This window comes from Cebus imitator, unplaced genomic scaffold, assembly GCF_001604975.1.
Source record: "Cebus imitator isolate Cc_AM_T3 unplaced genomic scaffold, Cebus_imitator-1.0 Scaffold427, whole genome shotgun sequence".
Lineage (NCBI taxonomy): Eukaryota > Metazoa > Chordata > Mammalia > Primates > Cebidae > Cebus > Cebus imitator.
In genome coordinates, this window is record NW_016107742.1 from 1,814,032 (window position 1) to 1,831,098 (window position 17,067).

Consider the following 17,067-nt stretch of genomic DNA (forward strand, 5'->3'; position numbering starts at 1 on the left):
TGAGAGAAGAATCTGGACAAGAAGCAGCCTAATATTTTCTAGGGCAAAGAAACCTATATTTAGAATTCTTTGGTTTCACTTTCATATAATAATTTCAGTTCAGAATATAGTTTATGTTCTAAAAAGTCTTATTTGCATTTTTAGTGAGGGGATTTGATCACATTCAAGAAGACTGCTGGGAAACTTCAGATTCCCGGAACCGTACCACAAAGGATCCCAGACTTTCACAGGGAGGCTCTGCAGGCAGAAAGTGTGCTGGGATGCCACACAAGCAAACAGCCCTGAGGAGCTCTGTGGCTCCATTGTCAGCTGTGGGAGAGCAGGCACAGTCAATTCTGGGCTATGTGGTTGGTGGGCGGGGCCCACTCACCTGCAACTTTCAGTGTCACCATCTCACTGCGCTGGGCCTCCAGACCATTGTCTGCCTCACAGGAGTAGATTCCAGAATGTTCTGTAGTCAGAGAGAGATTGAAGGAAGCTCCTCCTCCAGAGAGGGCCGAGATCTTTCCCAGGGTGACATCCTCGTGATAAAATAGGTACAGGATCGGGAAGGAGCCTCTCAGGGCTTCACAATGAAGCTCCAGCAGGTCCCCCACCACAGCCTGGGCCCTGGGAGCCCTGATGGTGAAGATGGGGCGAGACACTGGAACTGAGGGAGGAAAAATAGTTAACCATCAGCTGCTTCTGCTGAAATATATTCCTTCATGCTAAAGACATTTGAAATGGAAAAATGTTTTTCTCAGCTTTTAATGCCCTTGTGATGTTACTCAAAACTCAGCAATATTTTCAGATCTCCAGAAAGAATAACATTTGTGTAGCGCTATAAACAGTTTGGAATACTGAAATACACAAACTCAAATGTGTTTGAGGATTGTGAAAACAGGATTAAACTGACAGGTATCTTAGAAGTCAAAAGACAATTGGAGAAAGGAGGAATCAGTCCAAAAGAAAAGGAAGAACAAGAGAGACTTGCGGCTTATATCACCAGGGATGTAATTGCATCTGGGCTGCATCAGAAATAGGGCCCACAACAGAAAGAGTATTGTCATGTTATTTGCTCATTTTTATATTCATTCACCCATCAAAAATTAATTGAACAAAAATTTTTATAAAATTGAGTAAAAATAAAAATTAATTGAGCATTTAATAAGTCCCAAGAATGGTATGATGTCCTAGGGAATCAATGGTGAGAAAGACAGTTCCTGCTCTCATAGAGCCTACCGTATAGAAGGATGAGAGGCAGCAATTAAATAAAAATGCAGTAAGTATAGAATTAAAAACTGATAATTGATAAAGGATAGGGTACTATGAAATGTATGTGTTGTCAAGGAAAGCTTCCTCACAAAATGACCTTTGAAATTAGCATTGAAATTAGCCAGTTGAAGAAGGAGGTATAGAGTTCGCTGGGCAGGCAAACTATGTGCAAAGGCCCTGAGTTGGGAATAAGACTGGCACATTTGAATTATTGAAATAAGGTAGCGTCACACTGAGAAGAGTCTGCAAACTACCATGAAATAGGAGGCTGGAAATCTAGGCTGGACTTGATAAGCCATGCTAAGAATTTTGATCCTTCTTCATAGAGCAATGGGAAGCCTATAAGTCTGTCTATGCAGGAGTGTGAGATGATCAAATTTGTTGCTTTTAAAAGACCATTTTGACCATTGTGCATAAAGTGGACTGTGGTGGAATGGAAGTAGAATTAAGGGGTAGAGTAGATGAATGGCATTGCAGTAGTCAAAATGATGGCGGGACTTGTCTAGATAGAGGTGGTAGAGATAAAGATTTGAGAAATATTTAGGAAGTCAAATCAGCAGGACTTAATGATTAACTGGCTGTGAGCAGTGAGGAAGAGAAATCTGAGGAAGACTCCTCTGTTTCTGCTTTGTGTATCTGATGAGGGGAGATGTGTGTCACAGAAGTAGGAACCTTCGAAAGAGGAGGGGAATGTCAGCAGTTCAGTTTTAGAGATATTCAGATTGACAAGCTTTTGAGATATTTGAGTGAAGATATGTCACATGCAGATGCTCAAGTGGAAGGTCCCCTTTAGAGATAGAAGTTTTGAAATAATTATAGATGCCATGCCCAGGATCATCCAGACAAAGGATTTAGATAAGAGAAGAGGGCATAAGTCAAAGTTCTGGGACATGCCAGTGCTTAAAGGTTTTCTTATTTATTTATTTATTTTTAAAGATAGGGTTTCACCATTTTGGCCAGGCTGGTCTTGAACTCCTGACCTCACGTGATCCGCCCGCCTTGGCCTCTCAAAGTGTTGAGATTACAGGTGTGAGCCACCACACCCGGCCAAGGTTTTCTATAAAAGGAGAAGCCAATGAAGAAGACTGAGAAGAAGTGGCCAGGGAGAGAAGAGAAACAGAAGAAGATGGATTCCCTGAAGGGAGGGCCTCAAGAAGGAAGAAAGGTAAACAATATGGAATATATCTGAGATGTCAAGGAAGGTGAGGATTGAAAAATGGCCATTGGATTTAAAGCCTCGAGGTCATCGATGACCTTGGTAAGAAACATTTTGGTGGAGAGGTTGGAAAAACCTAGTAGATTAGAGCCTAGTGGATAATGGGGACATGGGAACAACCTGGGTAGCTATTTTTAGAAGTTTAGCCATGAAGCGGTAGTGTATGGAGGTATAAGTGGGATCAAGAGAGGGTTTTCCTTGGATATGGGAGAGATATAGGATGTGAAATGCCAGTGGGAAGGTTCCTACAGAGAGGGAGATGTTGGGGGCCACAGAGGAGAAAGAGATAATCGGTTGTATAGCTTCTGAGAATGCACAAAATGATGAAATCTGGAGTCCAGATGGAGATGTTCACCTGTAGGGAAGAGAGTCCTCTGTAACTTAGGAAAAGGAGAGATGAGTTACTGGGTGGATACAGAGCTAGACACTCAATTTGTTGGTGGCAGTGGAAGGAGTTATTGTCTGATGGAGTAGGAAAGGAGTAGAGGTATTAATGACCTGGGAATTCTGTTCAGGTCTGAGAACAATAGTGATAAGAGAGGTTGATGCAAATAGAAGGATAGAGGTTTTTTCAGATAATAAGGGCTTGAAATTGTCATTTTGGAGATGAAGTAGTATATGTATGTGGGAGTGGCTGACTGGTGTGGAGAGGACAGACCATGGTGTTAAGGGAGTCATACATGTGGCCATGAGAGTCATGAAATGATGACAGATTGTGGGGTAGGGAGAAAGACAAAGTGCAGTGCCAAAGCCTTCACTGAGAGTGGGCTGACTAGGAGTCAGCCCATGACAAGGATGCATGGAAGATCATGATGTTGTTGAATGGAACAGGAAAAGGTAAGGAGGAAGGAGAAGGATGTCTTCTAACAAGGGTCTTGGGTGGGAGCCCAAACCACTCTGGGACAGGGGCAGGAGAGGCTAGAGAAAAATGTGTGAGCCAATAAGAGAATTGTGTTGGTCTTTTTATTGATTGGCAGACAGAGAAAACCACAACTAAATCTCTTCTAAGGTGAAGCACATGGAACTTTATAACTTTCTTTCTTACTATCACTGTTGGCAAGAATATAGTTTGTATTTTGAAAGCCTTTACTCCTATGTTAGGGGAATTTTGGTCACGGTGGCTGGACTGCTGCTAGCAGGAAAAGTACAGCAAGAGAAGGGAAGGTGCAAGTTCTTGAATGTGTAGGATACAAAACTCAGAGATGGAGGCTGTGTAGGTGCCAGGCCTAACAGGATGTCACACAGCAAATGGCTCTGGAAACCATAGCTCCAATCTTGGCTATTGGGAAATTTGGGGGAGATGATCTGTTTTTTTTGTGCTGCTGGTTGGGTCAACTTACCTATAACACTGAGTGATACTGTGTCACTGTGCTGGGCTATCAAGCCATTGTTGGCCTCACAGGAGTAGTTTCCAGAATGTTCTGCAGTCAGAGAGAGATTGAAAGAGGCTTCTCCTCCAGAAGGGGCTGAGTTGCTCCCCAGGGTGACATCATCGTGATAAAACTGGTACAGGATCGGGGGAGAGCCTCTCAGGGCCTCACAGTGAAGCTCCAGCAGGTCCCCCACCACAGCCTGGGCCCTGGGAACCCTGAGGGTGAGGATGGGGCGAGACACTGGAACTGAGGGAGAAAATGAGTTAGGGACACATATATTTTTAAAATTAAAAACAGCTGTCCATCCTAGCCAGAACAATCAGACAAGAGAAAGAAATAAAGGGCATCCAAATTGGTAAAAAGAAGAAGTCAAACTGTTGCTGTTCACTGATGATATAATTGTATACCTAGAAAACCCTAAAGACTCATCCAAAAAGCTCCTAGATCTGATAAATGAATTCTGTAAAGTTTCAGGATACAAAATCAATGTACACAAATCAGTAGAACTGCTATCCACCGACAGTGATCAAGCGAGAATCAAATAAAAAAATTCAAACTTTTAAATGACACGAAAAAATAAAGTACTTAGAAATACACTTAAGTAGGTGAATGAAAGATCTCTGCAGGGAGAACTACAGGACACTGTTGAAATAAATCATAGATTTCACAATAAAATGGAAACATCCCATTCTCATGGATGGGTAGAAACAATATTGTGAAAATGGCCATCTACCAAAAGCAATCTATAAATTCAATACAATTCCCATCAAAACACCATCACCGTTCTTCACAGAAGTAGGAAAACCAATCCTAATATTCATATGGAACAAAAAAGAGCCCACATAGCCAAAGCAAGACTAAGGAAAAAGAGCAAATCTGGAGGCATCAAAATACCCAACTTCAAACTATACTACAAGGCTATAGTTACCAGAACAGCATGGTACTCACATAAAAACAGAAAGGAAGACCAGTGGAAGGAGAGAACCCAGAAATAAAGCCAAATACTTATAGCCAACTGATTTTGACAAAGCAAACAAAAACATAAAGTGAAGAAAGATACCCTGTGCAGCAAATGGTGCTAGGATCATTGGCAAGCTACATGTAGAAGAATGAAAGTGGACCCTTGTCTCTCAACTTATACAAAAATCAACTCAAGATAGATCAAAGACATAAATCTAAGACCCAAAACCATAAAAACTCTAGAATATACCATTAAAAAAAAAAAAAAAAGCTCTTCTAGATGTTGGCTTAGGCAAAGAGTTCATGAACAACAAACCAAAGCAAATGCAACAAAAACAATAATAAATAGATGAGTCTGAATTCAGCTAATAAGCTTCTGCACAGCAGAAAGAAAAAAAAGAAAAAAAAAAAGAAAAAAAATCAGCAGATAAACAGACAACCCACAGAGTAGGAGAAAATATTCACAAACTGCATCTGACAAGAGACCAGTATCCAGAATCAACAAGGAACTCAAACAAATCATCAAGAAATAAACAAATAATCACATCAAAAAGTAGGCAAAGGGCATGAATAGACAATTTTCAAAAGAAGATATGCGGATTGCCAACAAACACATTAACACGTTCAACATCACTATCAAGGAAATGCAAATCAAAACCACAATGTGATACCACCTCATGCCAGTTGCAGTAATGGTGTATATGAGTTTCTGTTTCTTCTTTCCCTGATCATTTATAGTCATATCAGTGCACAGGTTTATTTTTATCATTTATTTATTTTGTCAGTCCTAGTATCTATGGTTGCTCCACTTGAAGAATTCACTTGTTCTATCCTATGTGACCCTACAGGCTACTAGTTGGTTTTCCATGGAATTTTAGTGAAGTATAAACCATTAACGAAGAGTTACTGTTGGAAAAGTATTCAGAAATGATTTACAAAATGGATATTTTGAAATCTGTCATTAATTTTTAAAAACTGTCAATTCTTTTTGAATTGTGAAATAATTCACAATTTACTCTGAAATAATAATAATCATGAGAAAATGATTGTTCCTTTACTCACTCTTCTTCCTCTGACCAACTGATTTTTCTTTGTTACAATTTTTTTTACATCTTCAGTGTTTATACTAGTTACTTTCTATTCTATGACCATAATTCTCACAATTGATTAGCCTTTGTTTCTATATCTAAATCAGTGGTTTCCAATCTTGTTCACACAATATTCTCACCTAAGGATGTGTCAAAAAATATCGATTCTGTGGCCCCATCTGTGAGATTCTGAATGAATTAGTCTGGAGAGGGGCTTAGTAATGTATCCTTTACGAAGTTCTTGGGTGACTCTAATGTACAGCCAGGGTTGAGAACCAATCATCTACATAGATTCAGAACTGGCTTTTCATAATCCTGTTTCCTCATTATGAGTCCTGTATGTTCATTTGCATCTTGTTGGGCTGGATTTTGTCACTAGGTGATTTTTTCAAGAAGGCTTAGTGCATTCTCAGTTTCCTGAATCCCTGTATTTTTGACAGTGCCTTTTTGATTTGATATTAAATTCTCAGTTATTATTCCTCCCCCCGAAGGTCCAAGTCTGGATATCATTGCTCTCTCTTTGGCATTGAGTGCTCTGCAAAGTCTAAGACTAACTTAATATTTTTCTTTCTGAGATGACTGCATTTTTCCCTATAATCATACACACATACATATATATATTTTATATATATATATATACATATATATAGTTGCACTTTAGGTTCTGGGGTACATGTGAATAACATGCAAGATTGTTGCACAGGTACATACATAGCAATGTGGTTTGTTGCCTCCATCTCCATCACCTATATCTGGCATTTCTCCCATGTTATCCTTCCCCAACTTCCTACCCCCCACTGTCCCTCCCCTAGTCCCCCGCAACAGACCTCAGTGTGTGATGCTGCCCTCCCTGTGTCCATGTGTTCTCATTATTCAACACCCACCTATGAGTGAGAACATGCGGTGTTTGTTTTTCTGTTCTTGTGTCAGTTTGCTGAGAATGATGGTTTCCAGGTTCATCTATGTCCCTACAAAGGATACAAACTCATCATTTTTTATGGCTGTATAGTATTCCATGGTGTATATGTGCCACATTTTCCCTGTCCATTCTATCATTGATGGGCATTTGGGTTAGTTCCAAGTCTTTGCTATTGTAAACAGTGCTGCAATGAACATACGTGTGCATGTGTCTTTATAATGGAATTATTTATAATCATTTGTATATATACCCAGTAATAGGATTGCTGGGTCAAATGGAATTTCTATTGCTAGGTCCTCAAGGAATCGCCACACTATTTTCTACAATGGTTGAACTAATTTACATTCCCACCGACAGTGTAAAAGTGTTCCTGTTTCTCCACATCCTCTCCAGCATCTGTTGTCTCCAGATTTTTTAATGATCGCCATTCTAACTGGCATGAGATGGTATCTCAATGTAGTTTTGATTTCCATTTCTCTAATGATCAGTGATGATGAGCATTTTTTCATGTTTGTTGGCCTCATGTATGTCTTCTTTTGAAAAGTATCTGTTCATATCCTTCACCCACTTTTGAATGGGTTTGTTTGGTTTTTTTCTTGTAAATCTGTTTTAGTTTTTGTAGGTTCTGGATGTAAGTCCTTTGTCAGACATGTAGATTGCAAAAATTTTTTCCCATTCTGTTGGTTGCTAGCTTTTGAGTTTTTTTGATCTTGCTCCAGTAGCTCTTTCAATTTTGACGACAGGGTGTCGATTTTAGATCTTTCCTTGATTCTCATGTGGGCATTTATTGCTATAAATTTTCCTCTAGACACTGCTTTAAATGTGTCCCAGAGATTCTGGTACATTGTGTCTTTGTTCTTGTCAGTTTTGAAGAACATCTTTATTTCTGCCTTCATTTTAATGTTTATCCAGTCAACATTCAAGAGCCAGTTGTTCAGTTTCCATGAGTTGTGTGATTCTGAGTTAGTTTCTGAATCTTGAGTTCTAATTTGATTGCACTGTGGTCTGAGAGACTGTTTGTTTTGATTTCCATTCTTTTGCATTTGCTGAGGAGTGATTTACTTCCAATTTTGTGGTCAATTTTAGAGTAGGTGTGATGTGGTGCTGAGAAGAATGTATATTCTGTGGATTTGGGGTGGAGAGTTCTGTATATGTCTATTAGGTTTGCTTGGTCCAGATCTGAGTTCAAGTCCTGGATATCCTTGTTAATTTTCTGTCTCATTGATCTGTCTAATATTGACAGTGGAGTGTTAAAGTCTCCCACTATTATTGTGTGGGAGTCTAAGTCTCTTTGTAGGTCATTAAGAACTTGCTTTATGTATCTGGGTGCTCCTGTTTTGGGTCATATATATTTAGGATTGTTAGCTCTTTTTATTGCATTGATCCTTTTACCGTTATGTAATGCCCTTCTTTGTCTCTTTTGATCTTTGTTGGTTTAAAGTCTATTTTATCAGAGACTAGGATTGCAACTCCTCCTTTTTTTTTTTTTCCTCCATTTGCTTGGTAAATCTTCCTCCATCCCTTTATTTTGAGCCTATGTGTATCCTTGCACGTGAGATGGGTTTCCTGGATACAGCACACCGGTGGGTTTTGGCTTTTTATCCAATTTGCCAGTCTGTGTCATTTGATTGTGGCATTTAGCCCATTCACACTGAAGGTTAATATTGTTATGTGTGAATTTGATCCTGCTATTTTGATGCTAGTTGGTTGTTTTGCCCATGAATTGATGCAGTCTTCATTGTGTTGACGCTCTTTACCATTTGGTATGTTTTTGGAGTGGCTGGTACTGGCTGTTCCTTTCTATGTTTAGTGCTTCTTTCAGGAGCTCTTGTAAAGCAGGCCTGGTGGCAATGAAATCTCTCAGTAATTGCTTGTTCATAAAGGATTTTATTTCTCCTTTGCTTATGAAGCTTAGTTTGGCTGGATGTGAAATTCTGGGTTGAAAGTTCTTTTCTTTAAGCATGTTGAATATTGGCCACCACTCTATTCTGGCTTGTAGGGTTTCTGCAGAGAGATCTGCTGTGAATCTGATGGGCTTCCCTTTGTGGGTACACTGATCTTTTTCTCTGGCTGCCCTTAGTATTTTTTACTTCATTTCAACCCTGGTGAATCTGACGATTATATGCCTTGGGGTTGCTCTTCTCAAGGAATATCTTTGTGGTGTTCTCTGTATTTCCTGGACTTGAATATAGGCCTGCCTTGCTAGGTTGGGGAAGTTTTCCTGGATAATATCCTGAAGAGTGTTTTCCATCTTGGATTCATTCTCTTGTCACATTCAGGTATGCCTATCAAACATAGATTAGGTCTTTTCACATAATCCCATATTTCTTGGAGGCTTTGTTCATTTCTTTTCACTCTTTTTTCTCTAGTCTTGCCTTGTTGTTTTATTTCATTGAGTTGATCTTCAATCTCTGATTTCCTTTCTTCTGTTTGGTCGATTCAGCTATTGAAACTTGTGTATGCTTTGCGAAGTTCTTGTGTTGTGTTTTTCAGCTCCATCAAGTCATTTATATCCCTCCCTAAGCTGTTTATTCTCATTAGCATTTCATCAAACCTTTTTTCAAGGTTCTTAGTTTCTTTGAATTGTGTTAAAACATGTTCTTTTAGCTCAAAGAAGTTTCTTACTACCCACCTTCTGAAGCCTGTTTCTGTCAGTTCATCAGACTCATTCTCCATCCAGCCTTGTTCCCCTACTGGTGAGGAGTTGTGATTCCTTGGAGGCGGAGAGGTGTTCTGGTTTTGGGTGTTTTCATCCTTTTTGCGCTGCTTTCTTCCCATCTTTGTGGATTTATCTACCTGTGGTCTTTGTAGTTGGTGACTTTTGGATGGCGTCTCTGAGTGGACATCGTTTTTGTTGATGATGAAATTATTTCTTTCTGTTTTTTTAGTTTTCCTTCTAACAGTCTGGCCTGTCTGCTATAGGACTGTTGGAGGTCCATTCCAGAACCTGCTTGCCTGGGGATCACCCTGCAGCGGCTGCAGAACAGTAAGGGTTACTGCCAGTTTCTTCTGTCTTTGTCCCAGAAGGATACACGCCAGATGTCAGCCTGAGTTCTCCTTTATGTAGTGTCTCTTTGGGCATACAGGGGTTGGAGAGCTGCTTGAGGAGACAGTCTGTTCTTATAGGAGCTCAAATGCTGAGCTGTGAGCTCCATTGTTCCATTTGGAGCTGCTGGGCAGGTATGTTTATGTCTGCTGCAGCGGAACTCATAGCTGCCTTTTCTTACCAGGTGCTCTGTCCCAGGAAGGTGGAGCTTTATTTGTAATTTCCTGACATGCTGCTGCCTTTATTCAGAGATGCCTGCCCAGCGAGGAGGTAGCCTAGTCACAGTCTGCCAGCAGAGGTGTTGCTGAGCTGCTGTGGGCTCTGCTTAGCTGCTGTGTGAACTTTCTTGCAGTTTTGTTTATAGAGGTATAGTTAGAACTGCCTCGGTAATGGCGGTCTGCCTCTGTAATGGCAGACTGTCTCTGTAATGTCAGACTGTCTCGGTAATGGAGAATTGCCTTGCTAATGGTGGACCACCTCGGTAATGGCGGACTGCCTCGGTATTGGTGGACTGCCTCAGTAATGGCAAACTGCCTTGGTAGTGGCAGACTGCCTTAGTAATGGCAGATGCTTTTCCCCCCACAGAGCTGGACCGTCCTGGGTCCAGCTGTGCTTGCTGTGAAACTCTCAGTCCAGAGCGTTTCAGATTGCTGGTCTTTGTCAGGGTGGGACTGGCCAAGCTAAATCGCCTGGCTCCCTATTTCAGCCCCCTTTTTTTCAGTTGAATGGGCTACTCTGTTTCCCAGGCATTCCTCATGCCAGTTGAAACGGTGCCCAGATTTGTGTGAGTTTTTGTGCAGAGACCTGCTGCACCAGCTGAAACAGTGTGCTGGAGACTCGTGGTGCTTTTCTGCCCAGGAATCTCCTGGTCTGTGGGCAGTAAAAATTCATTTGGAAACGCGGTGATCACTCACCCTCTGCATTTTCACTGGGAACTGCAATCCAGAGCTGTTCCTATTCAGCCATCTTGGATCCGCATACATATGTTTTTAACCTCAAAGGTCAATACTTCATCAACATATGTCTTCTGATCTACATATTCAAGTGTTCTTTACTTCCATCTACATATTCAAGTGTTCTTTACTTCCCAACAATGTCTACTACATGTTTGAGTTTCATTTTACTCTTCAGTTCAGTTTTTCCAGAGTCTCCATTTTAATTATCCATATAACTGGATAATGGGGGGGGCTCCACTGTCTGATTTCCATATTATAATTCTTGCCTTTATTTCTCTGCCTTTCTACTTTGCATTCTGTATTATTTTCTCACACTGATTTTTCATTCAATTAACTTTTTTCAAAGGCTTCCATTCTATTATTACTGCTTCAAATTGGTATCTCATTTCTAAAGTAGCTTGTTTTTTGTTTCCTCTTGGGCTTTGCTAATTTTTTAAAAATCCCTTCTTATCATCTTGTCATATCATCTGTTTACTAAATTACAAATGTTGACTGAGGATCTACTGTGTGCCAAACACTGAGTAGGTGCAGGGAGGTTGTGGAGACCCCGATGGATGCTGTTCTGTCCCCATGAAGCTCACATTCCATTGGCATTAAGGGAGACAGTCAAGAAACCGAAAATAAAGAGGCTTAAGATGCTGCCAAATATGAGAAGAAAGTAAAACATGGATAAAAACATGGTAATGGGATAGAGAATGCATGAACTCAGGAAGCTTCCTAGATAGATTGCACTCTGACTTTGGAGTAGTTTTAGAACATTTACATTTTAAAAATAGTCTCTTTACTCAAAAACTTATGCTAGGGGCATGTCTGACACCTCAGGCTCAAGATTCTTCTATCATACCATTTTGCTTCTCTGTAAAGAAAATAAACTTTTACTTTCTACTAAATATTCAATTAAAAACGGAAGCAACTTAGCTTCTAAAAAGACACCAAATCATGCACATATAATTTGCACGTGTTTCTTGAATGTATGTCACACTTCAACAAAAGTTTTTAAATAATGCAACAAAATGATACTGATTTTAGTGAGTTAGAAAACAAGGGATCATAAAAACTCCGGAAGTCTGAGGAGCTGGTTCCTAGGGAGCCATTTCCTCCTTTATTCACAAGCAGCCTTTTCCAAATCTACCATAAGAGTTCTAACTGTTTGGAAATCCTTTGGAGAATTTAAGGCCTCGACCAATATTTATCTACAAGACTGTGCTTGTAGCTGAGTTAATTTGTAAATGTCAGTAGAGAAATAGGACATGCTCTGTACATCAAGATAAATTGGTGTACTGATAGAACACGTGAGGAATGAGAAGAAAATACAATCCATAAGTTCATTTGATAAAACTTGGGGAATCTACTGAGCTATTTGGGGGATCTGGCTGAGCCAGGACTGAATGAGGACTGAGAACCCCAGTTACTTAGTTGATGAAGAAGCCAAGAAGGGGAGAAAACTGGACAGTGCAAGCAGATTTCTAAAGGAATGGGTGAGAGAGAACTCAGCCAGGGGTGGGTGATTGGCAGGAACCCAGCACTTACCGGTGACAAAGAGGCTCACCGCCTCACTTCGCTGGGAACCGAAGCCATTATCAGCTGTGCAGTAGTAGTTCCCTGAATGCCCTGCCGTCAGAGAGAAGCTGAAGGACACTCCTCCCACAGAGGGTGTTGAGCTGCTCCCTAGGGGCACATCCTCATGGTAAAACTTGTATAGGATCCGGGGAGAACCTTTCTGAACTTCACAGTGAAGTGTCACAGTGGCTCCTTCAAAAGTCAGGGCCTCAGCAGAGCTGAGGGTGAGGACAGGACGAGACACAGGAACTGAGGAAGAGAAAAAATGAGACAAGAGTTGCTTCTGCCTCTTACTGTAGATTTCAGTGCTTGGCCATGCAGATGCCCAGTCTCCAGTCCAAGGTCTCCAGGCTTCACCTACTGTCAGGGTAGCCAAGCAACTTCCCAGGCTCCTCTCACCTGCTCCCCTATCCCCCATGCTGGTCTTTCCCTGTCTGTTCATTTTCCACCAGACCTCGAGTCTCTTCTTCTCTCACGGCTCCCCTTGTTGTGTGATCTGCCTGCCTTTTGCAGAGGAGATGGTAATTTCAAGGAAGAAATTCCTTGTCTTGCCACCACCAGACTCACGTGCACCAGCTCCTTACTCCTTCCTGCAACCATGGAAGAGCCATGCCTGGCCTGCCCAAAGGGGATTTTCCTATGTCTTTTGACCTTGTGCATACCTGCCTCTGTCCTAGACATAAAGTCCTTACCTCAATTGGCTTCTTCCAAACACCATTTTGACGTGTTTAACTATCTCCATATAAGAAAAACTATCAGACAATACAAAAACAACCCTATTTGCATTTGAAGTTCCTCACAGTCTGTTTCTCCACTTTTCTGTGGTCATTCTTCTGGAAGAAGTGACCTACATTTATCATCTCTACTTCCTTATCTCATATCTCATGTGCACATTTTGTCCATTACAACTTGGTTTTTAGCCCTAATAATCTACTAAAGCTGATTTTTCATGATTACAAATGTAGTTATGAGAGTAATGCTGAAAATAAAATAGATATTTATTTTATAATGACACTATAGTGGTTTTAGTTCTGGTGTGTGTATATTTGTCACATATAATACATAAATCATTATCTGTATACAGACACTGATTTAATATCACAACAATTCATTGAGGTAGATGTTGTTGTCCCTGTTTCGCAGATGAAGGTGCTGAGGTCCTAAGTGGTTGAGTCACACAGCTAGTAAGTGAAGAGGCAGCACTCAAACCCAGGTATTCCGGTCCTAGTCTGTGTATTTCTGCCAAAGAATACTTTGTGGCTAAATTCACTGGATGTGATTCAGTTTTTATCTGTCATCATCTGTTAGCTTTGCCTTATCCAAACCAGCTCACCCTCTTTTGCTCAGAACACATTCGGACCTTGGTGACAGTGGGACGCACTCTCATAGTGCCTCTTTTCTCGGCCGGAGTCCTTCCTTCTCATATCCTATCTCCTCTACTGGGACTGGCCTGGGGGTTCTGTCCAACTGGACACTGTCTTGTTGGACCCTCTGCTTTACTCCTGGCTGCTTCCCAAACTGGCTGCTGTATGACCCGTTTCTCACGGTGCTGCTGGAGTGGTTTTCCCCAACATTGAAACCATTTATGGAGCCCAGATTCTCCTGCAGATATGGCCCAAGCCCTTACTCGGCTTCTAAGTATGTTCTAACCATGTCTTCTTGCCCAACCTCATCCTGCGTTTCTCCACTGTTCAGCGTATGCTGCAGTCATCAAGAACCGACCCCCACTCCAGTTCCTGCCTTGTGTCCTCCCTCCCTCACCACAATTCTCTTCTCCTGCAGGTCTCAATTCACATATGAGCTCTTCCAAAAATTTTTTTCTCACTTCCCAACTCAGATTGGCGTGCCTTTCCATCTGCTCCTGCAGCCACCAGGGACTTCTATCCTCAGGTTGATGTTTTCTCTATTACTTGTCTGCATTTGCTATTAGCCACTAAGAACCATGTGGGCAAGGCCGGGTTGGTCTAGCCTTAGATGCATTCTTAGATGTCAGTACAGTCTGGCCCATGGAATATACGCAATCAGTATTTATTAGGTAAAGAAATGAGCCATTGAATAGGACTTTGTACATCTCTGAGTATGTTTGATCGTGATGTCACTGTCTCCACTTTCCTTAGGCCTTTGGATATCAGGGCCACTGTTCTCTTTCTAAGCCATTTGATATCTCCCTTCAGGTTCCCGGGTCCTCTCTTTTATAATCTCAGACATCCATGTTGGAGGAGTGGAGGGGAGCAACCAGATTCTTGTTTATCTTCCAACCTGGTATTATTGTTTTATCAGAGAGAAAACTGAGGCTGCTTCTTTGCCCAGCTAAGACTGGACACTCTGTCACCAGCATAGGCCCAAATGACACTGTCTCCTTAAAACTTTAACCTGGCATTTAGCCACATATGGATGGTCCAAAACAGATCCAAGCTCAACAGAAACTTTTTTGACGTCCTATTTGACAGCCACCTGAATAGCCATGAAGGCATTAAGCCAAGCAAGCAGACGTGAAGCTGTCTCCTGGCCTGCCCCCAGCACACTGCTGTCTGTGCCTTTCTTAATACTTCCCAATCAACCCCAAGGAAAGCCTTGAGCAAGAGGGACATGCTGGAATTACTGTGATCCAGCTAGTTGTCAATGTATCTTACATGACTTTGCATGTGGTTATTCATTAATGTCTGACATTAACTGGACAGGGGACATTTCTGTCCTCCTGGGAACTGAATATGAGTCTATATCTACTAAGAACAATTTAGTGAATGAAAATCAGGCATCTGGTGGATGTACAGGACAAGTGGAGAGCACAAGAAAAGCACTTGGCTGCTCTGAATTTGATGAGCAGGGAAGAGAAAGCTGCTGCATCATTAGGAAGGGATGAGAAGGCATCCAGACTGCAATGGGACAAGGATCGAAGGGGCAGACATCTGGTTCAGTGAGCCTGAGGGTGAAGGAGGACATTAGGTTGTCCTAAGGAAGAAACCCAGGAAACTGGAAGGTACATGCAGACTTCTGAAGGGCTGGGTGAGAGAGGACTCTTGGCCAGGGGTGGATGATTGGCAGGAACCCAGGGCTTACCAGTGATGAAGAGTTTCACAGCCTCACTGCGCTGGGGGCCACGGCCATTGTCAGCTGTGCAGTAGTAATTCCCTGAATGCTGTGCAGTCAGAGAGAATTTGATGGCCACTCCTCTTGTATAGTAGGCTGACCTACTCTCCAGGATGACATCCTCGTGATAAAACTGGTACAGGATGGGGAGCGAGCCTCTCTGGGCTTCACAATGAAGTGTTGCCTTGGCTCCCTCAAAATTCAGGTCCTCAGCAGAGCCGAAGGTGAGGACAGGACGAGACACGGGGACTGAGAGAGAGAAAAAATTAGTCAAGATTTGATTCTGCCTCTTGCTATAGATTTGGTAAAAGGTAAATAAATCTTGGGAGCCCCAAATCACTAAGCCAGGGAGAAAAGTCAAGCTGGAACTGTGTCAGGCAAACCTGCCTTTCATTTTATTCCTTAATAGGATCACCACAAAGACTTTTTTAAAAAGCTACATACTTCCCTCACACTTTGTCCACTAAAAAATTTCTTTGTGGATCCCAAGATCTTTACTCTAAATGGTTCTGTCTTAACTGGTCCTGTTTTACCCTAACAATGTAAATTGAGAGCTGATTTTCACAGGTGCAGGACAAAAGACAGAACTCTAAGTCACCCCTGCTTACAGGAGACAAATATATACTGATTGTTTCTTTGATTTTAAAATGCAGACTCACTGGGCTAGAGGAAGACGTAAGTGACTATTCCTCTACCCTCTTCCTAAATATAAATTGTGTATTCTGCTAAAGGCTTAGCAAAGACTCAAAAGAATGAACACTTTGTCTCCTATTTACCCATACCTTTAAAAATTTCTTCATCTTTGTCCAATATCTGTCATTTCCCCTTTAAATATTAAGGCCCTCAAAATCATCTTTGGAGAAGGCAGGGGGCTGAATCCGCGGCACATGTCCTTAACCTTGGCAAAATATACTTTACAAGTTGATTGAGACCTGTCTCAGATAGTTTTTGGTTCACACATTCAATGTTTGGCCAATGCAGATGTTCAGTCTCCAGGCCCCACCCACCCACAGGGTGACGGAGCCACTTCCCAGGCTTCTCTCACCAGCTCTTCTGTCCTGCATGCTGCTCTTTCCCTGTCTGTTCCTTTTCCATCAGACCTCTATCTTTTCTCCTCTTCCACTTCCCCTTGTTGTATGACCTGCCTCTCTTTTGCAGAGGAGATGTTGCTTTCAAGGAAGAATTCCCTTGTCTTGCCACCAATCGACCCACACCCTTACCTGCACCAGCTTCTCACTCCTTCCTGTGTCCTGAGACCATGGAACAAACCTCCTTGGCCTGCCTGGGGGCGGGGATCTTCTTCTGTCTCTTGACCCTGTGCACATCTGCCTCTGTCCTAGATAAAACATTCTTACCTCTACTGGCTTCTTGCAAACACCATTTGCATGTGCTTAACCCTCTCCATGATAGAAAATAACCAGACAATAGAAAAACAACCCTATTTGCATTTGAAGTTCCTCAGTCTTTCTCCACTTTTCTGTGGTCATTCTTCTGGAAGAAGTGAGCTACATTTATCATCTCTACTTCCTTATCTCATACCTCATGTGCACAGTTTGTCCATTACAACTTGGTTTGTATCCTCAACAATCTACTGAAGCTGATTTT

At 41.7% G+C, this 17,067-nt stretch overlaps 1 protein-coding gene across 2 annotated transcripts in view; it reads right to left on the reverse strand.

Moving 5' to 3' along the window:
* Positions 1-17,067, reverse strand: part of FCRL5 (Fc receptor like 5) — a 38,624-nt gene that overhangs the window by 11,009 nt on the left and 10,548 nt on the right. For both annotated transcript variants that reach the window (XM_017510069.2, XM_037731863.1), the window contains exons 7-10: positions 15,433-15,711; positions 12,343-12,621; positions 3,811-4,089; positions 371-649 (exon numbers count right to left, since the gene is read on the reverse strand). In XM_017510069.2, coding sequence (XP_017365558.1) covers positions 371-649; positions 3,811-4,089; positions 12,343-12,621; positions 15,433-15,711 — 1,116 coding nt within the window. The remainder of the gene's footprint in view (positions 1-370; positions 650-3,810; positions 4,090-12,342; positions 12,622-15,432; positions 15,712-17,067) is intronic.